Below are 24,204 nucleotides of genomic sequence, written 5' to 3' on the forward strand. Positions count from 1 at the left end.
GGCTTTTAACGTGGTGACTTATGAGTCGTGAATGTTTTGAGTGGTGTCCCATCAATGAGCTGTCGGTTCAGTTTTTTCCTTTGTCTGGCCGGCTGGCCACGTGATTCCGATCCCCAACAATGTATGGTTGTGCATGTCAGTCTATTTCTTTTTGACCCGAGATAGAGTTGGTGCTTTCAATGGTCGGCCACTACGAAAACGCGCATTCAGACCTAAAACGCGCCTTCAGACATAAGCAAAAACCAGGGGTAAAGGGTTTCATGTGTATTGCTGTATTTCTGCATAAAGCGTGTTTCTATTGCAATTCTTCACAGCTTCTCTCGGCACTGAGAAACTCGTTACTCATCGGCTCCCTTGCAGTCTCAGACTGAGTCGTACTCATCGCCATCCTTCACATCTCTCCCATCTCTGTGTCTATTTTCCAAATTGGAAATGGCCGCATCCTCCTCCACCGCTGCCTCTACTTCCACCTCCCTTAATTCCGCTTTTGATGTGTTTTTAAATCATAGAGGCCCCGATGTCAAAAAGACCTTCGCCAGTTATCTCTACCGTCGGCTTACTTCGTACGGATTGAAGGTCTTTCTGGATCGGGAAGAATTGCGGCAGGGAGAGTATTTTAACTCTGAAATAAAATGGGCTATTCGAACAGCCTCTGTACACGTTGCCATTTTTTCCCCGGGATACGCTGACTCAACCTGGTGTCTAAATGAGCTCGTAATGATGCTGGAGTCAGGGGCTAAAATAATTCCTGTGTTTTACCAAGTGGAACCTTCTGATCTTAGATGGACCCAGGGCAAAGATACTGTGTATGCACAATCCCTGAAGAAACTTGGAGAGAAGACGGAGTATGAGGCTCAAACTGATCCTCAATCTCCTCAAAAGAAGCTGAGACACAATGCAGCCACTATTGAAAAGTCGCGAAATGCTCTTTCTAGAGTTTCCGGCATAAGCGGTTTCGATCTGCAGGCGTGCAGGCGTGTAACGGTAAGCGTTCAAACATCCTTCCCGGTGTTTCTGTTACTTTATATTGATAGATATGCACATACTATGTTTCTCACCGGTTATATTGTTTTTCGCCAGTGACGAGGGCCTCTTGCTAGATAAGGTGGTTGAAAGTGTGTTGGGAAATGTGAATAAACCATTGGATGTAGCCACATATCCAATCGGTTTAGAAGAAAAAGTTAGCGATTTTGAAAATCAAGTGTTAAAGAGTGGAAGAAAAGTTCAGGTAGTAGGGATAGTTGGGTTAGGTGGTGTAGGAAAAACAACCCTTGCAAAAGAACTCTTCAATAGGAAAAGGAAGAGTTCACAATCCTTCAATAAGGAGAGTTCAGGTTATGCCTGATCTTGCTTTTTAGATGATGTAAGAGAAAATGTAGGTAAAGGCTCTTTAATAATATTGCAGAGAAAACTTCTTAGGAGCTTGTCTGGGTCAGATCTGCAGATAGAAAACAAAGATGAAGCTATACAAATGCTTAAAAAACATCTCCTCTCTCACAAGATTTTATTAGTTTTAGATGATGTAGATAGCATAGATCAGATTGATGGACTTGTGCCAGATCGAACTTGTATCCACTCAGATAGCTTAATATTGATTACATCTAGAGATAAGGATGTTCTCAGGAGATCAGGGGTCGAAAAATCATTAATTTACAAGTTAGGCGGGCTAAGTACAGAACGCTCACTCAAGCTCTTTTGCCAGCATGCTTTCGGTCAGCCCGATCCACTCCCAGGATTTGAAAACTTGGCCCAGGACTTCGTAAATGCCTGTGATGGATTGCCTCTATCCCTGAAAATGTTCGGTGGACTTCTCCATGGAAACAATGACCTGTCTTATTGGTCTGCGCAATTGGATCAACTTAAGAAGAGACTTCCTGAAGACATTAAAAAGAGGCTTCGAATTAGTTATGAAGCCTTGAATGAAGATGAAAAACAAGTATTTTTAGATATTGCTTGTTTTTTCATTGGAGAAAATAGGGAAATGGCCATTAGCATATGGAACGTCTCAAAATGGGGAGGCTGGTTAGCATTACAAAATCTACAAAACAAGTGTCTGGTCGAAGTAGACTCCTCCAATCTGATACGTATGCATGATCACCTACGGGATCTTGCAATAAGTGAAGCCAGTGTTAAGCAACCACTTAGGTTTTGGCATTTTGATGACTTAGTGCAGCAATCAACTGTAAGTAGTCAATCCCTCAAATCCTCTTCTATTTTATTCAATAAAGATCGGGGTTCATTATCTTACAAGAATGAATGACCCTGTAATCACTATCATTTTTTTTTTATGATGGGCAGGGAATAATAACCGTGCGGGGAATTAGAATGGTTCTTAGCGAATACCATGATGATGATGATTTTGATTGTATTCAAATGACGAGGTTACACCTTGTTGATACTGAAGGTTCCCTCTTGGAACGCATTCTGAAGAGCGCGAAGTCGCCAAATCTCATATGGCTCCGCTGGAACAAGTGTCCATACTCATCTCTCCCTCTGATTCCAATGAAGAAGTTAATGTTTCTTCATGTGTCCGGGGACAAATTAGAAACATTGTGGCAACAAGAATCACAGGTAAATTGAAATTTGTTGTATAAACATTTTTGTTTAGTGGTTATTATCAAAATAGCGTCTCGGAATAATTTGAAATGTTTAGTAGATGAGAATCGTGATCCACATATAAATATCTCTTTTGCAGCTCCCTTTATGTTTGGAGGAGTTGAACGTATCTGGATGTGTGTGGTTGAAGAACATATGGGGGTTGGCCCACCTGACAAAACTTCAGCGGTTAGATGTTAGTTGGTGCTCTCATTTAGAGGAATTGTTGGCAAAGGGATGTACGCAGCTGAAGAGGATACGGGGTTTGGAGCACGCCAGAGGACTTCAGAGGTTAGAGGTTAGTGGGTGCGCTCAGTTAGATGAACTACGTATGGGATGGGTGTCATCTTTGGAGTACTTGTCAGCAGAGGGATGTACGCAGCTGAAGAGGATACGGGGTTTGAAGCACTCCCGACGACTTCAGAGGTTAGATGTTAGTGGGTGCGCTCAGTTAGATAAACTACGTATGGGATTGTTGTCATCTTTGGAGTACTTGTCGGCAGAGGGATGTACGCAGCTGAAGAGGATACGGAGTTTGTGGCCCGCCACACGACTTCAGAGGTTAGATGTTAGTGGGTGCGCTCAGTTAGATGAACTAAGAATGAGAGGGTTGTCATCTTTGGAGTACTTGTCGGCAGAGGGATGTACGCAGCTGAAGAGGATAGGGGGTTTGGAGCAGGCCACAAAACTTAAGATGTTAAATGTTAGTGGGTGCGCTCAGTTAGAGCAGGCCACAAAACTAAGTATGGAATTGTTGACATCTTTGGAGGAGTTGAGGGCAATTGGATGTACGAAGCTGAAGAGGATACGGGGCTTGTTGCAGTGTACACAGCTTCGAACGCTAGATCTCTATGGGTGCTGTGAGTTAGAGGAGGTGGAATGTGTTGAACATTGTACGTGGTTGGAGGAGCTTGACCTCCGTCGGTGCCCCAAATTACAATGTCCAGTCTGGGAGTAGGCGGCGCTGGCGATTTAAAATCAAAACAAAAGAGGCGGTCATAAGACACTTTCATAATTGGGGGTGTTCACAATTGGTATAGTACATGATCATTTTTATCTACAACATGATTTAGGGACATGATCATTTTTATCTACAACATGATTTAGGGACACATATTTTATATGTTAAATCTGAAAAATGTATGGGGTAGCAGTCTGTTTAATGATCGTTGTTGAATGTTCTTTTTATTAGTAATACGTCTCCTTCGGTTTATTTATTTATTAACTTAAAAAAATGTTGTCTGGACTGGTTGCCGATTGCTACCTCTGAAGATACCTTTCAGTTTGAGGTCCAAGTAGCTTGTACGCTCTACAAGTATTTTTTATAATGGTTTGAAAAGTTTTCATTAAAAATATATGAACTTTATTTTAAGACTCAAAATAATGTTTAAATTTTAATATTTTATTTTATTTTTAATAATGGATGAAAGCATATAAGGTATATAGGGATCGAGAATAAATACTGCACAGCAAATGAATTTGAATTTGTTAGACGTGGAAAGTAATGTAGAAATCAAATATATATTGAGATTTATATTGAAAATGTATGAGGTTGTTTTATTATTTATAATCATTATTTAAGTGGATACAAATATTAATATAGTTAGAATAGGTATTAATATATTTATTTATTAAATTGTAATTATTTATAAAATATATATGATTAGAAAGTAAATATTTTAATATATTTATTATTTAATTTTTTAAGAAATTGAAAGGGTGTAAAAATGAAAAAAAACGTTATTTTTTTGGTATTATATTGGTTTTTTTATTCTTAATTTTTAGTAAAATAAAAGTGATTAAAGATTATTAGAATAATTAAAATTTTAAAGGAAATAATAAAGATGGCTAATCAAATTTTATGTGAATATATATTATTTGATGGTTATAAGCTAGATGAATTAAAAGAAAATTTATTTAGTTTGTCTTTGGTTTTTGACTGTATTAATGGATAATACTTATTTGGGATATGGTTTAAAAATTAGTATAAAAGCTAAATCATATACTCTTTAAGTAAACTAGGTATTAAAATCTTGAAACTCTAATACTTGCATATAAATATAGATGAACTTACTAAGGAAAACTATTATTATATTAAAGTATATATTTTTGTATTCTTAGAATTGTGAAACATATTGCTTTAGATAACAATTTTTGAAAATGATTTTTTTTCACCTTGGCATAACTTTTGCCTCATGATTATGGAATGTTACTATTAATTGCCATTGGAACACTTCTTATATGTATTTTGGTATATGGGACTAAAGTAATCAAATTTATTTGTTATGTGTTTAAAGTGAATTCATTACTTATTATCAGGGAACATGCTTCACTCATCATTGTAAATGTACAATTATTTTCTTTCTTTTCTATTTTTTAATGTGCTTTTCCTCATATTTGTGCTTTGGTTTGAATCATTTTTTTTCCAATTAATTGTTCTATAAACCATTTCAAAAGATTTTATATTGAATTTCATACAAATATATCTACTTCTCTAAGTTTTACCATAATATTTTCATTGTCTATCAACCAAATATATTTACATTTTGGATGAGTAAAAAAAAAATATACAAAATGTTGTTTTTCAAAGTGAGCATCATCTATGGGAGAGAAAGGAGCATGTGTGGAAAATGTCCCTATTGTGCAAGTTATGTTTTCCTAAAACAAAGTTGTTGAACCTTGACTAAAAAAAAGTATCATCAACTCACCAACAAAGAATCATCAAATATAACAAGCATTTGGTTTTCCATTCTATTTACATTATTCACATAAGAACGGACACATGCACTTATAGTTGTTTTCCAACATATTAGAAGTTGTCGAAAAGGTAAATGCTAATTTGAATGAGAAGATTATTCACACATAAACCTACACATGCACTTGATAGTTGTTTTCCAACATATTACAAGTTGTCTAAAATGTAAATGTTGATTTGAATGAGAAGATTATTCACACCTACACATGCACTTGATAGTTGTTTTCCAACACATTAGAAGTTGTCTAAAATGTAAATGTTGATTTGAATGAGAAGGTTATTCATAGAAGAACCTACACATGCACTTGATAGTTGGTTTCCAACATATTAGAAGTTGTCTAAAAGGTAAACACCGATTTGAATGAGAAGATGTGTGAAAACATTTGCCAAAGTTGTTCTAAGCAAGGTGATACTATTGGTAGTGGTTACAAAAGAACAAATTGTAGGAGCTTCAAGAAGATGAGTTTGTCTACATACATGTGGCAAACAAATGAAGGAGATCATAAAGGTCATGGAAAAGAAATCATTTATTACTTACTCAACGAACACATTAACTCAACAAGAACGACAAAATGAAGGCACGTGATATATAGAATGGTAATGCAAATCTATACACTACAACAAATAGATAAAACATGGATAATAAGTAATTATAAATGCTGGAATAATAACTTAGTGTATTTTTGTGTAAAATATATGGATTGTTCTAAAAGAAAATTTATATGAATATGAAGTAGTGGTGTGATAAAATTTATATGAATGTAAGAAGTGTTGTGATACCACAATGTTTTGTAGCTTTAGTTTGTTTGAATGGGTGAGCATTAGATGTGTAACTTAGTGTATTTTTGTGTAAAATATATGTATTGGTCCAAAAGAAAATTTATATGAATCTGAAGTAGTGGTGTGATAAAATTTATATGAATGTAAGAAGTGTTGTGATACCACAATGTTTTGTAGCTTTAGCTTGTTGAATGAGTGAGCCTTAGATGTGTGAGCATTAGATGAGTGAGTGTTAGATGGCTGAGCGTTAGATGGTTGAGTGTTAGATGTGTAAGAGCTAGATGTGAGATATTTTTTATATCCAACTTTTTTATATTGTAATATTGTTTTTTATTAATAAATTTATGAACAATTTTTTAGATAAAAGAAAATATAATGTACATATCACATTATATAACATATAAATAGTACCTATAAATTAACATCCATCTTACCATAACCATTTTTAAATTTAATTAATAAGCGCTTACAAATTTAATATTTACAATATAAAAAGATTTTTAATTATGAATATTTACCATGGATATTATTAACTTCTAAATAGGTTTCTTTACAATACCATGGGACAATACCCAGAAGAGAAAGATAGAGACAGGGAGAAGAAAATCATAATACCATGGTTTATCTGGACCATCTAAGATTTAGATTATGGATCTAGGATTTTAATTATTCTGTTACAATACCATGGGCCAATAACATAGTTTATCAATACCACATGCCCAAAAACGTAACTTATTTCAAAATCAAAATATTTTACAAATACTTTATTTTAATTTAACTTTTTAATATTTTTTAATTAAATCTATAATCAAAAAGTTTATAATTACTCTTGAGGTATATCTAAACCCTCCATCCTCACGACTACTAAAAATATTCCCATATAGATAAAACTGAGGTTTTAATAAATTAAAAGTGAGAATACTTTTATTATACATATGTGAAAGTTACATAATATAAATAATATTATAAAGAACTCAGATAGATGCATCCTAACCAAACGATCCAAGTGAAGAGAGAAAGCAAAGTGACTAAAAATAATAAAGGAAAGATAGTGCATGATTCTTTTAAGTTTTTTATTATTGTTTTTTCTTTGACATGGTTGATCCAAAATATAGGTTTAATATTTTATAACCAATTATATATCTATATATAATTTAGATACTTTCTTAAATACAATACAATGGGATCATATTTAAGAAAGAGAGTGAGATGGAGGGGGAATAGAGTGGGGGAGAGAGACATAGAGGTGGGAGAGACAAGGAGAAAGGGGGGAGGGCAGGGGGGAGGGAGGAAAGAACAAAGACATTGAAGGATAGAGGTGGAGAGAGAGAGAGAGAGAGTTACAAGGGAGAGATGAAGATGGAATTAGGGAGAGAGGAGACGAGGGAAAAGAGAGAAAAGGAGAGGGTATAGATAGGCAAAGAAGGGGAAGAGAGAGACGAGGATACATAGATATGGAGGAGGAGAGAGCAGGAGAGTGAAAAGGAGAGAGGGAGGGAGATAGTGACAGAGTTGGCGGGTGGAGAGAGAGGGAGAGAGTGATGGGGGGGAGAGAGAGAGGGAGGTGGGAGAGAAAGGGAGAGAGAGGGAGGAGGAGAGAGAGGGAGAGTGTGATGGGGGGAGAGAGAGGGAGGTGGGAGAGAGAGGAGAGAGGGGGGGAGAGATATGGAGTTGGAAGCGGAAGAAAGACATAGAGAGAGAAAGGTGGAGAGGGAGAGGGAGTGACAAGGGAGAGATGGAGAGATGATGAGGGAGAGAAGAGAAAGAGGGAAGAGAGAGAGAGAGGGAGATAAGGGGAAGATACAGAGAGAGAAGGGGAAGAGAGGGAGGGAGAGTGAGATAGATAGCTATGGAGAGAGAGTGTGTATATTTTCGGGGTGAGAAGGAGGGACAAGGGGAGATAGAGATATAGATGGAGGGGGAAGAGAGGGAAGAAGACAGAGGAAAATAAGGGGGGGATGAAGAGAGAGAGAGAGAGAGAGAGAGAAGAGAGATAGTGGGAGAGGAAGAGGGAGAGAGATATAGATAGATAGATATGGAGAGAGTGTGTGTATGTTTGGGGATTGAGATAGAGAGACAGTGGGAGATAGAGATATACATGGAGGGGGTAGAGAGAGAGAGTGTATGTTTGCGGGCTGATATCGAGAGATAAATGAGAGACAGAGGGAGATATAGATATAGATGGACGGGGTGAGAGGGAATAAGAGAGAGATAGAGAGGGAGGGAGGAAGAGAGATAGATATGGAGAGAGAGAGAGAGAGAGAGAGAGAGAGAGAGATGTGTGTTTAGGGGGTTGAGATAGAGAAACAAATAAGGAGATATGGATGGAGGTATAGATACAGATGACAGGGGAAGAGATGGAATAAGAGAAAGATAGAGAAATGGAGGGAGAGGCGAAGAGAGAGAGACGGGGGAGAGAGGGAGAGGGAGAGAGAGAAGGAGAGAGGGAGGGGGAGCGAGAGAAGGAGAGAGGGAGGGAGATAGACACAAAATGGAAGGTGGAGAGAGAGGGAAGAATAAAGAGAGACACAAAGACAAACACAGACATAGAAGTTAGATCTAGAAATTTATGAATATTTTGGTTTTTCACTAAAATATCCGTTTTGATTTTAGTGTAGTTGTTGATTTCTAATACTAATTTATCGCTTGCACTAGATGCATTGATTTCAATGTAGATGTCAATTTCTAATATTATTTAATACTTTACACTAGATGCATTGATTTCAATGTAGATGTTGATTTCTACTCCTATTTGATTACTTGCACTGGATGCATTGGTTTCAATGTAGATATTGGTTTCTAATCCTATTTGATTACTTGCACTAGATTCATTGTTTTAGTGTAGATGTCGATTTATAATCCTATTTAATACCTTACACTAGATGCATTGATTTCAGTGTAGATGTCGATTTCTAATCCTATTTGATACCTTACACTAGATGCATTGATTTCAGTGTAAATGTTGATTTCTACTCCTATTTGATTGCTTGCACTAGATGCACTGGTTTAAGTGTAGATATTGATTTCTAATCCTATTTGATTGCTTGCATTAGATGCATTGATTTCAGTGTAGATATTGATTTCTAATCCTATTTTATTGCGTACACTAGATGCATATATTTCAATGTAGATGTTGATTTCTAATCATATTTGATTGTTTGCACTAAATGAATTAATTTTAGTGTAGATATTGATTTCTGATTTGATTCAACTAGATGTATGGTGTAAATCAATTTCAAAGTAATTAGATTGATATTGTGCATTGATTTCAGTGTAAGCACATCTCTGCCCCCTCCATCTATATCTCTATCTCCCATTGTATCTCTTTCTTTATCTCTCTATCTCACCCCCCAAACATACACACTCTCTCTCTCTCCATATCTATCTATCTCTCTGTTATAGACATTTTTGTGCCTTGCATGAAATGTCCATAAACCAAGGGCTCCTAAGTCCCTAAAAATGTTGTTCTAACCACTAAAGGAACAATGTCAACAAATTACAGCGTCTCCCAGAAGTTCTCCACCAAAAACTGCTCAGAATAAGTCTAAATAGGATCATTTCAGCTGCTCCACTGGCCAGGTGCATTGCATTGCACCTAAATACACTGGCTAAGTGCGTTGCAACGCACCTAAATGCACTATGAGGGTGCGTTGGGCGAGAAATGACAAATGGCAGTGTCATTCCGCGAGGTGGAGAGACAATGGAAGCTTCCAAAATCTCCTCCTATGACACTTGCCTCACTTAATTCGACCAAAGATGAGTAAGAGGCCTTCAGTCTCCAAGTGGAAGCAAGAATTGACAGAGAGAAGACACTAATCAAATCACAATCTAACTCATCCTCCTTGCATACATCTATATATGGATCCCTCATCCCAGAGATCCAGAGGCTGGAATTTTGCACATTGTAAGGAATTGCTATTGGTTTTGAGACAAATATTAGAGTATTGGGTGATTTATGCTTTGTTGGAGGTGAAGAGGGGCTTCTTTGCTGGGAGGTTGATGCTGGATCAGGAACTATCGGTTGTAACTCCTCTTGGATCTTCTTGTTTATCAATAAAAACTATTTGAGTTTTTCCTCCATGCTTTTGTATCATTGATGCTTGTTACATTTGTATGGTTAACTTAAATCTGATCCTAAGTTGTTTATGAATATAGATCCATGTCTTTGTATAGTGTTCTTCTTCTGTGATCTTACAGGTACTTGGTGAAGCTGGGCAAGTAAGGGAGCAGGTAGCTGGAAGCTGTCAAAGAAGAGAGGGATTGGATCAAAGGATTAGCGCAAGACACAGGTCGGTTCTTTCTACTCCCCTCTATCTATAGTTCATAAAGGAAATACAAAAGTAGTTTTCTCTGTTTGTTTCTAAGGCAGCTGTCACACCTTAGTGGGATAGAGCAGTTCTAAATAGACACTTTTCCCGGTAACAAAATGGCGACTCCACTGGGGACGATTGTCTAATTAGTTTGTTTGTGTATCTCTTTGTTGTTTGTTTCATAAACTTATAAGTAGCATTCGAACTGCATTTTCCATAACAAATGCAAAGTAGACATCTGCTGCTTCAATCCATTCACTAGATTTGTTTATGATTTGAACAGCTGATCCACAAACTATCTGATTGCCCTTGTGATAGCTCTTAGACCCTCCTTAGATCTACCCTTGATTGTGCATTACTGATTGCTTTTACTCGGCCATAAACTAAAGACTGAACTGCAAACTGTGACCCAGAACCTGGACAGATTCTCGTTTCTGGCCCAGCACAGGTACTGTTAAGAGATCCTGCATTTCAATGCACTTCCCGAAAGGGCAACCTGCGCTGCAATGCAGTTTCTCTGTGTTACAGGTGCGCTGATCAGACTAGCCCTGTGCAGCTGAGGTTCTTGTGCTTCATTCTTTCCAGTTTTGTCTCTGAATTTTGCTGCCTGTGATCAGTATATGTCTATTTAAAACCCCTTTTCCTTGTTGTTATTCCACCTCCTTTGTACAAAAGAACTGTAGATGTTTTTGTGTGTTTGTTGAGTCGTTTACAGTTTTCCATTGCAAAAGTAGAATAATCGTACTGTCATCCTTTGATTTAGATCTGTCGCAAGTGTCGATTTCGATCATAGGAGAAATTTTGGTTGCTATTGATGGTCGATTATACTTTTACTATTGCCTTTGGTCTGAATTTGTGATTTTCTAGTGTCAAAAACGAGTATTCATTTCAAAATCGCAAGGTGTCGTAATCATCTCTATCTTTTGATTTCGAAAAGAAGCTTGTTTGTGTTTGTCGTTTGAAAGAAAATTCAGATTTGTACATCAACTTTCTTTTTAGCATCAATACTAAGAAAGTGAAAAACAAAGACATGCATGTGCATTTGCATATAGGCAGTCTGTTTGGCTCGATTTAGGAAAGTGCATTTACAGTGTGCTCTTTTCTCTTTGTGAAAAGATTGTGTCTTTCTTTTCCCCTAGTAGCTAGGATTTTCATTACAGAAAAGAGATAAAAGTTTGTTTATCATCTTTAGATTGCATTTTAGGAATTACATCTACATCTCGTGGTGAACCCAAAAGGCAAACTTCATAAGAAAGATCAACTTAAAATAAATTCAATGAATCTAACAACGCTTTGGAACTTAACGCACAACATTTAAAGGTCTAGGCTAGAGACGTATTCCGGCGTCGTAAAGCCTGGTAACTGTTGTCCTCACTGATGGTTGGGTGATTCCTCCACTTTGAGACGATAAGTGACAGTACGGACTTGTGCTCCCACGTACCGTCGAGTATATATTGGGAGACCCCTATAGGCTTAAATCCTTTATCCATAGGAAGCCGTGTCTGTCGCCCTATCGATCGCAATGCACTGAACACAGCATTCGGGAAGATTGACTACCGTATCGTAAAAAGTATTCTGCAGTTTTGCGATTGGTTTGGTACTCCCTCTACCTAGACCTCCAGAGCAGTCCCTTTCGTTCCTTGTCAGACTCCTTAACGAAAAAGGTCCATCTGAGCACTTGTCACTTCAGGCTCATTAAAAATCGAAGGCGACTAGAGTCATCTTTTGTTTTTTCTCGACTCTTAAAAACTGAAAAAACAAGTTGTGTCAAAGCATCTAAAAATTTATTTTAAACGGAATATTCATTACCCCTTTCCTATGTTGATCTTGGGTTGAGAAAATGGAGTCTACCAACCAAGGAATTCCCCTTGGAGGAAATCCTAGTCCCTTCTCCTCTTGGGGAGATGTTGGTGCACCCCATATGGCCACATTGTCGCTTCCAGGGCTGACAATTGGTTTGCATGTATGGCTCTTCTCAACCTTTGTTGTTCAGAACACCACTATTCCTAAACAATCGAATCAGCAATTAGACGAGTCCAGAGTTGCCCACCAACCTTCTACTTCCTCTAATTCTTCCTCTCCTCCTTCCTCTTCGCTTGATGGGGCTGGTAAAGCCAAAAGTTAAGTTCCTAAGGAGAAGAAGGAAAAGAAGAAGAAAGAGAAGAAGAAGAAGGAGCCAAAAACGAATGGGGGCAAACGAGTGTCGTCTAACGAAAATCCACACACTGCACCGACCAGGCCTAAATCGCCATGTGTCATTTGCAAAGGAGACCACTTTCACAGAGATTGTCCTTGCATCCCTCGGATATTAAGGGACTGGTCTCCTCGTTTGCACAACCCGGTGTCGTCAACCTCTGATGATCATGTTGAAAGCACACCGTCGACTAGTGAAAGTGAAGCCCCAGGACAAAAAGGAAGATATAGATTTCCTTGTAAACTGTGCGAAGGCAATCATGCCGTCCACTGTTGTCCCTTCTTAGACGAAGCTAAAAGAGTTTTGGATGATCGTCTGGTTTCACCGTTACGACTTCCTCCTGGATATAAAAAACTCTTGCCGAGTCCGTCACTAGTTGAAAATCCGGCTGGCCCGCTCAGGTGGTCGATTGAAGCACCTATCATTGAAGATAAACCATCTAGATACATACCAGACAAAAGTCAAAAGGTCGAGGCGGCAGTTGACCCGGTCTTGCCTTCAGAGGTTTCATCTTTAGATGATACAATCACTGAAGAGAACAAGGATGACACCGTCCAAATTCTTTTCATAAGAACATACTCCAACGAGCATGGGGGCAATTTACCCATTCCTTTACCACAGGAAGGAAGTTCGTCAGAGTCGTACCCTGCCGTCTATTCGGTCCCACCTCCAAGCAACCTAGTTGTCTCCTTCGACTGGAATCAACTAGGCAGACCCCGTTTACCAGCAAGCGTACCATTCCGAATTATCGTTCAAATATATAGAATGGTTATGGCTGGTACCATCATAGATGAGGGGGCTTCTATGAGTATCCTTTCCTCAACTGCTTGGAAAGCGCTTGGTTCGCCATCGCTTTTGCCTGAGATGAGAAATCTGACAGGCTTTGATAAAGGAACCAGTCGACCTTTAGGGATCCTTCCCGATGTGTCCATAACATTGAGAAGGAAAACAGTTCGCATGAACATAATGGTAGTTCAAGGACCCCTAGATTACAATCTACTCCTTGGACGAGACTATATTTATTGCATGAGAGCCATTGTCTCATCACTCTTTAGAGTGATGTGTTTTCCGCACGAAGGAAGAGTGGTCAAGCTCGTGGACCAGCTTTCATTTCCCGGATCACGCATAACAAATAGTCATATACCATCCCTAAATGGTCTTTTCGCGCAAGAAATGTCTCAATCTCCAGTCCGTCCTCCTGATGAGCGCGAGTAATTCTGAGGGATATGACTGAAACCCAGGGGGCATGCATTCTGGTTTGCTTCGGCAGGAAAACTTCGGGTATAGGGTAGGTTTCCGCGGGAGAATATGACTAGTCTGTACCCCGTCCATGAGTGGAAAAGAGGGTTATTCTAGAACAAGATTCTCTTGTCAAAGTTATGTGAGTTGGCGAGCGCCGCCACTCACCTTTGTTTATTTCGGTAGACATTGCCAAAGAAGTGTTTTATTTGCGCCGCGAATAGAACAATCTTTGGGTAACCTGTAAGAGGTAGGCCTCTCTCGGTAAAACAAATGTTTTGGCGGATAGAAGTAGAGGTAACCTTGAAACTCTGTTTTATACCTGGGGGCATGCAAACCTTTTGGAGTGCAAGCGAAGAGCGACTATTTATTTTTTAAATTTTTAGGACCTCTAACCCTTTAAACCCGTAGGATTGGTCGTTTCCTAACTTGCATAAAGAAAGGATGTGGGGCAAAACTCTAAAAATTGCCGTTTTATATGAGACATTCTTATCATATGACTGGATTAATCGAGCAGTGTTACCGCAAGGTTCAAGCTCGTTAAAAAATAAACCCGCACCGAGCAAATGTTTCCACCCGCGTTTAAGCTCGTTAAAAAATGAACTATTCCCCGGTAAATAACCACCGTGAATGTACTACTTCAGCCATTAAAGCCTTGGTCGTGTTTGCACCGTCACCTCCACTTTTTCATTGGCCGATCATTCACCTCCATTTGATTGTTTACCCATTTTGAGGAACAACTGCGAAGAGTGATCTCACTAGCCATCCTTGTGACACTGCCGTGATTGGAAAATTCTAAACCTTACCTGGAATTAGCTGCTACCCGTTTTATCACTCATTCCTCAAAAGACGAGTCTCCTTTAAGCTCTTTTCAATTGACTCGTAAAATATGAAAGATTGCCGAGCCATTGGCCTCTCCAGCTCGTTAAAGGGACAGGAAGTGCTATCCCTCCTCTAGATTTTAATCTTTTTGGACCTGAGGGATTATTACACAAAAAGATCGAGCGCTTGTTTTGTTCGGCTCGTTAAAACTATCGAAAATTCATCCCTTCTGTATTGTTTTATACTTTTTCGGACTTAAGGGATTAGATGACGAAAAAGGAATTTTGGAGTTACCTTTACGTACCTTTTCAGACTCTCTAAAATTGAAAAAGACCGAGTTATCTTTGTCGTTAAACTTGTTAAAAAGATTAATAGCGACAAACTTGTCTTTAGACGAGAACGATTTTCACTATCGCTAGGCTCGTTAAAACATAGCGATGGGTTTGCCCGAAGGGCAAATTATAGAACAAGCATATGTTATCCTCCTCAAGCTTGACAAAAATAAAGAGGTACTGGTCAGCAATGACTGGGGAAAATTGGGAAGAAAACTCAAAGAATCTTTATTGGTAGCAAGTCGCTCTTGAACATGACACTTCCACTCCGTGTCCGAGTCGGGTTGGGTTGTTTCATTCACCGGTCACATCGCCATGGTCACACCATACCATCCACATTTGGGGTTAATGCTACCAATCCATCACATCAGTGTCGCCGACATGTTCAAGAGAAGTCATCCAGAGAAGTCACCTGTGTCCCACCCACTATCATACATTATACTCCATTCTTTCATGACCGCCACCCTGAACCGTATATCATCAGATCGTTTTCACCTCCATCAAAATCGTTTGCTCCGTTCCGTGTCATTGATGTGGGATTCATTAAGGCCCTCCTGTGACGGATCACTTCTTGTCGACATCAGCTCATTATCCAAGAAGTTGGTCTAGGAACACCCCCTTCAGTACTTTGAAGCTTGCATGCCTCAATGGCAAGTTTCTCACTTCCGGCGACAGGTTTACATCAATGACCTTCGACCGAAAGATTTTGCGTGGTGTTCGACGCCAAGTCCTTTATTCACACCACGTAAATTGTACTGCAGTACCTTGAGGATCATTATCATTATCGGTGATTCCTCTCGCGCTTGTTAACAGTTTACATCATTGACTGGTAATCAAGCGATGTCTTTCCATGTTCGACTTCAGGGCATTTCTCACATGGATCGACTTGTACTTTGAGTAAAGATCAGACGAGATTGAAGACCCCAGATCTAGTTTCATCCATCCGAGCTGCGATATATATTCAGGGAAATAAAGACATTAAATGTACAACATTGCAGCAGAGATAATCATCCTACCAAAAGGATGATGGCTCTATCAGAATCATCAGTCTACGATCAGACGATTGTCTGTCCTATGTACATGAAAAATGAATTTATAAAGCTGAGCATGGGAATGCCCGCCTCAGCTAGATCATGAAAAACAGTATGAAGATAATGTATTGTATTGTATCTTATTACAGGTCTCCTCCCAGCATTGAAAGAACTTCGGATCCTCATAATAAAGCATTTCACCCGATTAACGGCCTCATACTTTAGGGGGCAACTGTTATAGACATTTTTGTGCCTTGCATGAAATGTCCATAAACCAAGGGCTCCTAAGTCCCTAAAAGTGTTGTTCTAACCACTAAAGGAACAAGGTCAACAAATTACAGCTTCTCCCAGAAGTTCTCCACCAAAAACTGCTCAGACTAAGTCTAAACAGGATCATTTCAGCTGCTCCACTGGCCAGGTGCGTTGCATTGCACCTAAATACACTGGCTAAGTGCGTTGCAACGCACCTAAATGCACTATGAGGGTGCGTTGGGCGAGAAATGACAAATGGCAGTGTCATTCCGCGAGGTGGAGAGACAATGGAAGCTTCCAGAATCTCCTCCTATGACACTTGCCTCACTGAATTCGACCAAAGATGAGTAAGAGGCCTTCAGTCTCCAAGTGGAAGCAAGAACTGACAGAGAGAAGACACTAATCAAATCACAAGCTGACTCATCCTCCTTGCATACATCTATATATGGATCCCTCATCCCAAAGATCCAGAGGTTGGAATTTTGCACATTGTAAGGAATTGCTGTTGGTTTTGAGACAAATATCAGAGTATTGGGTGATTTATGCTTTTTTGGAGGTGAAGAGGGGCTTCTTTGCTGGGAGGTTGATGCTGGGTCAGGAACTATCGGTTGTAACTCCTCCTGGATCTTCTTGTTTATCAATAAAAACTATTTGAGTTTTTCCTCCATGCTTTTGTATCATTGATGCTTGTTACATTTGTATGGTTAACTTAAATCTGATCCTAAGTTGTTTATGAATATAGATCCATGTCTTTGTATAGTGTTCTTCTTCTGTGATCTTACAGGTACTTGGTGAAGCTGAGCAAGTAAGGGAGCAGGTAGCTGGAAGCTGTCAAAGAAGAGAGGGATTGGATCAAAGGATTAGCGCAAGACATAGGTCGGTTCTTTCTACTCCCCTCTATCTATAGTTCATAAAGGAAATACAAAAGTAGTTTTCTCTGTTTGTTTCTAAGGCAGCTGTCACACCTTAGTGGGATAGAGCAGTTCTAAATAGACACGTTTCCTGGTAACACTCTCTCCCCCCCTTCCCCTTCCCCTCCCTCTTTCTCTCTCTCTTCCCCTTCTCTCTCTCTCTCTCTCTCTAACACTTCTCTCTTAGTATATATATATATATTCCTCTCTCCCTGTCTTTGCCTCTCTCTTCTCCCTTCTCTCTCCCCCCCGCCATCTATATCATTATCTCCACTTGTCTCTCCTTCTCACCCCGAAAACATACGCACTTTCTCTCAGTGTAAGCACATAAAAATGATTTATGATGTGAATTGACTTATGTGTTATAATAATTCAACCATAAATAATACTTGATTTTTCATCCTAAATCAAATGTTCACTTACCCGAAATGTTTGCTTCCTAAAAGTCTAAACTATTTGTAATTGGCTACATTCTTATTATTTCCATTTTCCATCATTCAACATTGTAATCACTTTGCATCCAAATGCGTAATAGAAAATAATTACCATTGAATATTATTTGGGGTTTAACACTCCATAAGTCACAATGATTGACTTTGGAGAAAACTACTATTAATATTGGAGAGCAACAAAGACAAGGTATGGTGTTTACTACAATAGTTTGAGTTAAATATTTGAATGGTCTATGATTTCAAGTGCCCTTTTCATATGATCGATATGAGAAAATGGCAAGACGAATAGGTGTGACAATAACAATAGTAGAAGAAAATAGTTTTAGATTGATCGCAATGAAGATTGTTTGTATTGAAAATATTCTTATTATTCACATTTTTTATCATTCAACATTGTCAAATTGTCACTTAACACTCAAAATTTTTATTTCGTCATTTTTCATCATTCAAGTTACTAACAGTCTCTCTCATCTCAAAAAACTGAGGTAACTAAGAAAATTTAAAATTAAATTGACCAAATTAATCTTAGACATATTTAGCATATTTAAAATGATCAAAATAATTAGATGTTCAACAAATTGTGTATGACTGCATATGACTAAAACCATCCTAGATCCATCTTAACCCCAGATCTATCAAGCTCCGAGAGGGATAATATCTCTCGAGGTGTTAACCTTTCCTCAAGTTTTGCACTAAAAAAAGAGGTTTTCACCTCGAGGGATTTGATCCCTCTCGGCACTTGATATATCCGGGGTTAAGATGGATCTTGTGTATTACAAATGAATGCAGGGTAATTAGTTAGCCTTATTTGGATGATGAAGAAAATGTTTGAATAACCTAATTGTTAAGATTGTAAAAATGAGTAGGAAAGTTGGCATTTAGATATGTGACTTGATATAACACAATAAGTCAATAGAAGATTAAATTTGATGTAAGAGCTTTGTAATAGGAAAATGTATATGCATAAGGGACAAGATAAATCCTTTATGGCACATTAAGATCTACTAGGAAGTGTTTGAAGATTGATAAGTTTTGGATACTCCTCCTAGTATATTGCAAAATATTTATGAGCACAAATTACTATGTAATTCAATATAGAAAAATATGAAATATTTTGATAAATTAATGAAATAGAAAATGAAATGCAAGTGATGAAAAATGGTAATAATTAACCAATAACAAAAAGAGCATTTGCTTAGTTATGGAGTAGTTACATTGACAATGTGGATATGAGAAATCCATTAGAAAAATGTAATTACAATGCACATTAACTTGTCAAATGAGATACGTGGGCACAACCCTAGCATGGATTAAGGCATTTGCCTTTGGTAGGGTTGTTTTGTTTTATTCTTGTGTACCTTTTGAAGGTAAATGCCAAGAGGTGTGAAGGTCCTTCAAGGACATAACTCTCTTGATATTGCAATGGAGGTTAGACTTTGATGTAGCTCTAACAAGGTTAACCACAACCCATAAGTTTGATGGTAACATCAATTTTGATCAAGATATATTGAAACTTTAAGCTATCTTCAATCATTAAAGAAACATTATGGTTACTATGTTCAAAATTACTAAACACAATAAATAAAAGACAGGTCTCTTAATTGAATTTTAATTGAGAAATTATCTTCATTTAAAAAACATTTAAAATTTTTACACTAATAAGTTTAACCTCTAATTGTTTATCTTCAATTATTAAAATAACGTGGTTATTGCTATCTTCAAAATTACTAAATTCATAATTTGTTAATTTTTTTAATTGAAATTTTGTTTTCATTAAAAAAAACCTAACACAAATAATTTGTGTTATTTAAAAATTTATTTAATTTACAAAGTTTTATATACCATTTCTACTCGGTAGAAATAAAGATCAAAGTTTAGTTTAATATAAAATATTATATTTAGATGGTTTTTACCCTTGAGAGTTTTGGGTATACCTTTAATAGTGAGAAAAATAGTAGAGTTGTTGTGAAGACAACCCTTCCTTAAGCTTTAGAGCATATCTGGAGATTCAAATCACTAATAAAAAAGGTTTGCTGATATGTTTAACTATGAAAATATTTAGTGTCATCAAAACTATCTAAGACTCACAATTTAATTATCTTGTGGAATAGTTTTTGTCCTTCTTAATTAAATCTCACACTCAATTCTTCCCTTTATTTATGATGTGACTAAACCCCACACAAACCAATCAATCAACAATTCCTAAATTAATTAATATAACATATATTTAAAATATTTCTTACCTATCTTACACTCAATTTAATTAAGATAAATAAAATAAATAAAATAAATAAATAAAAAGTAAAAAATTGATTTTTGATTAAAATTTTAAAAATTAAAATAAGAATAAAATTATTGGCAAAGTTGTAAATTTTTTTATTTCTCTTTAATATATGTTTGTATATATTAAAAAATAAAATTAATAATTAAACCACCTAGATCTATCTTAACTTGTGATCTATCAAGGGCCGAGAGGGATTAAATCTCTGGAGGTGCAAACCTTAATTTTTATTAATATGTAATTTCACTGTGTCAAAATATTTTAATAATTTTTTTTTCATATTTTTTAATGTAATTTGACCATGTCAAATTGTTTAGATAACATGATATAACAGGACATTACAACATCTCTTCCATACTGGGATGGAGAGTGTCTCTTGACCCAAAAATGTAATAAAACTAAATTTAAAAATAATGAGAGATGGTTTTTGGGCATGTGGTATTGATGAGCCATGGTATTGGTCTATGGCATGATATGGTTAATAATATCTAAGGTAAAGTGGGGTGAATATCCATGGTTAAAAATCTTGTTATATTGTAAGTATTATTTTGATTGTGAAATGAGAGATGGTTTTTGGGCATGTGGTATTGATGAGTCATCCTATTGGCCCATGGTATGGTATGGTTAATAATATCCACTATAAAGTGGAGCTGAATATCTATGGTTAAAAATCTTGTTATATTGTAAGTATTAAGTTTTTATGTGCTTATTAATGAAATTTAAATATGATTACAAAATTATTATTTTAATTTAAACCGTAAAATGAATCTTGATTTATAGCTACTATTTATATCTTATATTTTAATGTGATAGAGGTGTAGATATATATAATCATTTTTTCTTTTAGATTTAATCAAAAAATGTTATAAAATTAAATTTAAATAAAATATTTATAAAATATTTTGATTGTGAAATAAGTGATGGTTTTTGGGCATGTTGTATTGATGAGCCATGGTATTGTAACACTTGGAAATAATGCTTACATTAGTAAATTAATAGATTAGGTTGGTTGGTTGTTGGAATTTGTTGAGAAATTTTCTCAAGAAGCAATTCCTTGTTTGGAATCTGTTGGATCTCATGAGCACTATTTATGTGGCTTGTAGTTTGGTTTTGATTATAATACACAGATTATTTTTTTCTGTAATCTATCTACCATGATTTCTCTACCAATTTATTTGTTGGTATCAGAGCTTGTATGGGCAAGGGAGAGCCCACGAAGATGGAAGAGATGTGAGATTTGATTATTTGTACATAAATTAGTGTAGAGGTGTGTCTGAGTGATTTGTGTGATGTTGTAATGAGATCCACGGGAGAGAATGATAGAGCACTTTTTACAGGGGATAGAGGTGAAGGAGGATATGTAGAGTTCCCTGCTTTAAATTTCAGATACGAGACACTACTTCGTTACTAAGGCATTTCCATTACGTTGTGTGATTCATCTATGCCTATAAGGATTTTACTTGCCCAGTTGTTAGCTTTCTGAATTTTGTACTAGCTTTTTGAATTCTGAGGATAGGGTATATATGTTGGTGAGCATGGAATCAACAACGAGTCCTATGAAGGAGATCCCTGGAAGTTACGAACCCCTATTGCTGAGCACTCTTGCCGATCGATTCGAATATTTCGTCACAGAAGGAGTCGATCAATTTTTTAAGCGCCACATAGACAGATACAAGAGCACAGTCTTTAAGGTTAATACGTCGCTGGGTATGTGCATCATGTGGGACTCGTGAGTGATAATGCTATTGGACAGCGAGAGATTCCCCTTGCTTTATGATCTCAGCAAGGTGGAGAAGAAGAATATGCTCACCGACACTCACATGCCCAACACTGCTTTCATCGGAGGTTATCATGTTGTCGTGGAGGCATATCAGTTAATATCCTTGACATTCTTGTTGTCTCTTCTCTATTTCAGTATGCACTTATAAATTTGCTTGCTTCGTTTTTCACCAGAGGAAACATTACCATTGGTTTGTAAACCATATTTTTCCATTGGTGGTATTTGGTTTATAGGGTTTGGGGACTGAGACCTGTGGAGCATTTGTAAGTGTTATTGAAGCCACGTGAAGCTTGTTTCTGCTATGGAAACCATCAAAGGGAATGTTCGTTAAGGATACACATATTAACAAAGCGGGTCGTCATTTTCCTACTAGACAAATCCTTCGATGCAGAGGATAGGTTAAGATTTTATGTTTATTTAATTGGCACTTACAATCCTGAAGTTTTTAAGAGTTTATATTTTGGTTCATAATGGAAAAAGTGAAAATTGGTCGAGCATCCATCATTACGACCGACATTAAACAAGTCCGTAGCCAACCAGTGCAAATACTCGCCGCCATAATTTTTTGGAATGGTCATAATCAGTGTTATTAATTTGGGGTTCCTGAAGGAATCCCTAAACTCTGCATGATCTCGATCAAAAGTGAGTTCAATACAAATTGGTTGGTGTTGCACATCAGTAGACGATACTTCTTCACCTATCATGATTCATTTATCACCGTAGAATACATCAAGAGCTATTTGAGGATTGAAATCGTCCACATTTGGTGCTAGTTGTGGGGTCTGAATCCCTGTTATTAATGCATATACCACAATCATACGACCTTTTTGGTGAGCCATTTGCAGTTGGAAATGCCTATTTTCTATATCATAGGAATCAAAATGTGTGAACATTGGACTGTTCGAGTACAAACTTGAGGAAGGACAAGATAATGAGTATTTTTCTTCTTGTTTTAGACATCGCAATAAAGTAAAGGACAAACACAAGGTAGGTGACTTCATCTTGATTGGATACACTGATTCAAACTTCGATGGAAAAAGAAACTAGGGATCTGCAAACCTAATGCTCCGATACCATGTCAGACCCACATGGGATGTGAACAATCATGAATGATATAACAATCATGTTGTTGAGCAGAAAATTGGTCTCTTGGATAGATTCAGACATGCAAAATCATTTCAAGAATTTGATAATAAAATTCCATATATTGAAGGGGGGATTCCTATACTGGATCAATCCGTGGAATCTTCTTCTTAAGTACCCTCTCCCCCACATGAAGCTCCAACCACTTATTATACTTTGAGTGATGTGATTGATAGAATTGGGAGACGCAATCTTGATTCAATGCAAACTTAGTCAATTGAGCAGCTTGGGCCATCTTAGAAAGGTCCTCCAAAATGGCTGACAAAGACACTTGAAAATGTTCATCCTGATGAGGTTGGAAAGATAGGAACAAGGAATTCAACCAAGAAAAATGGAAGTGATGTAGATGATTTTGATTCACCTGTTAATATGGATGTTTCTTATGATTGTGAACTGAATTTGTCTACCATTTTTGAACCAAATTCCTTTAAAGAAGCCACTTTTCATGATGAATGGAAAGAAGCGATGCAAAATAAGTATGATGCCTTGATAAAGAATGGAACTTGGAAGCTGGTTGATCCTACATTGCGAACCAAATCAATTGGTTGCAAGTGGGTCTACAAGAACAAGTATAAAACTGATGGCTCACTTGACAAGCACAAATCCATGCTTGTGGAAAAAGGTTTTGCACAGAAGAAAGGGGTTGATTATGAGGAGACTTTTGTCCCCACAGAAAAATGGACTACCATCTGGACACTCTTTTCCTTGGCAGCTCAAAATGGTTGGAAAGTCCATCAAATGGATCTAAAAAATGCTTTCTTGAATGGAGATACGAAATGGAATGTTTTTATGTCCCAGCCAGAAGGATTTGTTGTGAAGGGCCAAGAACACAAAGTATACAAACTTGTGAAATCCTTGTATGGCCTCAAGCAAGCACCGCGAGCCTGGTATGAAAAGTTAACTGAGCATCTTCTGAAACTCAACTTCAAACATTATGATCTTATTGATGCAACTTTGTTTGTAAATAAAGTTGGCAAAACAATTGTAAATCTTGTGGTATATGTAAATGATCTTTTAATGACATGGAAAAATGAGAGCTACATTGCATCCATAAAGAAGGAATTGAGGAAAGGTTTTGAAATGTCTGACTTGGGCTATGTTCACTACTATCTTGGTATTGAAGTAACTCAACATCCGAAGTCTATATTCCTTTCTCAAAAGAAGTACATTGGAGATCTGTTGAACATGTTTGGCATGGATGAGTGTAATCCTTTGACTACTCCAATGGAATAGAACCTGAAGCTCACATCCATTGAAGGAAAATAATTTGAGGATGCAACAAAGTATAGATAACTTGTAGGAAGTCTCAACTACTTGACTACTACCA

At 37.2% G+C, this 24,204-nt stretch overlaps 2 protein-coding genes and 1 pseudogene across 2 annotated transcripts; 2 read left to right on the forward strand and 1 right to left on the reverse strand.

Annotated features, from left to right (window-relative positions):
- The window catches only part of LOC149267223 (kinesin-like protein KIN-14F), a 299,154-nt pseudogene that overhangs the window by 130,691 nt on the left and 144,259 nt on the right, over positions 1 to 24,204 (reverse strand).
- Positions 197 to 1,324, forward strand: LOC149267225 (putative 2' cyclic ADP-D-ribose synthase BdTIR). The gene is made up of 2 exons (XM_089431955.1): positions 197 to 984; positions 1,081 to 1,324. The coding sequence occupies exons 1-2, from the start codon at positions 433 to 435 to the stop codon at positions 1,081 to 1,083; spliced, it is 555 nt and encodes a 184-aa protein (XP_089288081.1). The 5' UTR covers positions 197 to 432; the 3' UTR covers positions 1,084 to 1,324.
- LOC149267226 (uncharacterized) lies at positions 2,277 to 3,923 on the forward strand. Its single transcript, XM_089431952.1, has 2 exons — positions 2,277 to 2,571; positions 2,696 to 3,923. The coding sequence occupies exons 1-2, from the start codon at positions 2,326 to 2,328 to the stop codon at positions 3,551 to 3,553; spliced, it is 1,104 nt and encodes a 367-aa protein (XP_089288078.1). The 5' UTR covers positions 2,277 to 2,325; the 3' UTR covers positions 3,554 to 3,923.

Source organism: Pinus tabuliformis, chromosome 6 (genome assembly GCF_031772625.1).
Source record: "Pinus tabuliformis cultivar Carrire ecotype Pingquan chromosome 6, CPIR1, whole genome shotgun sequence".
Lineage (NCBI taxonomy): Eukaryota > Viridiplantae > Streptophyta > Pinopsida > Pinales > Pinaceae > Pinus > Pinus tabuliformis.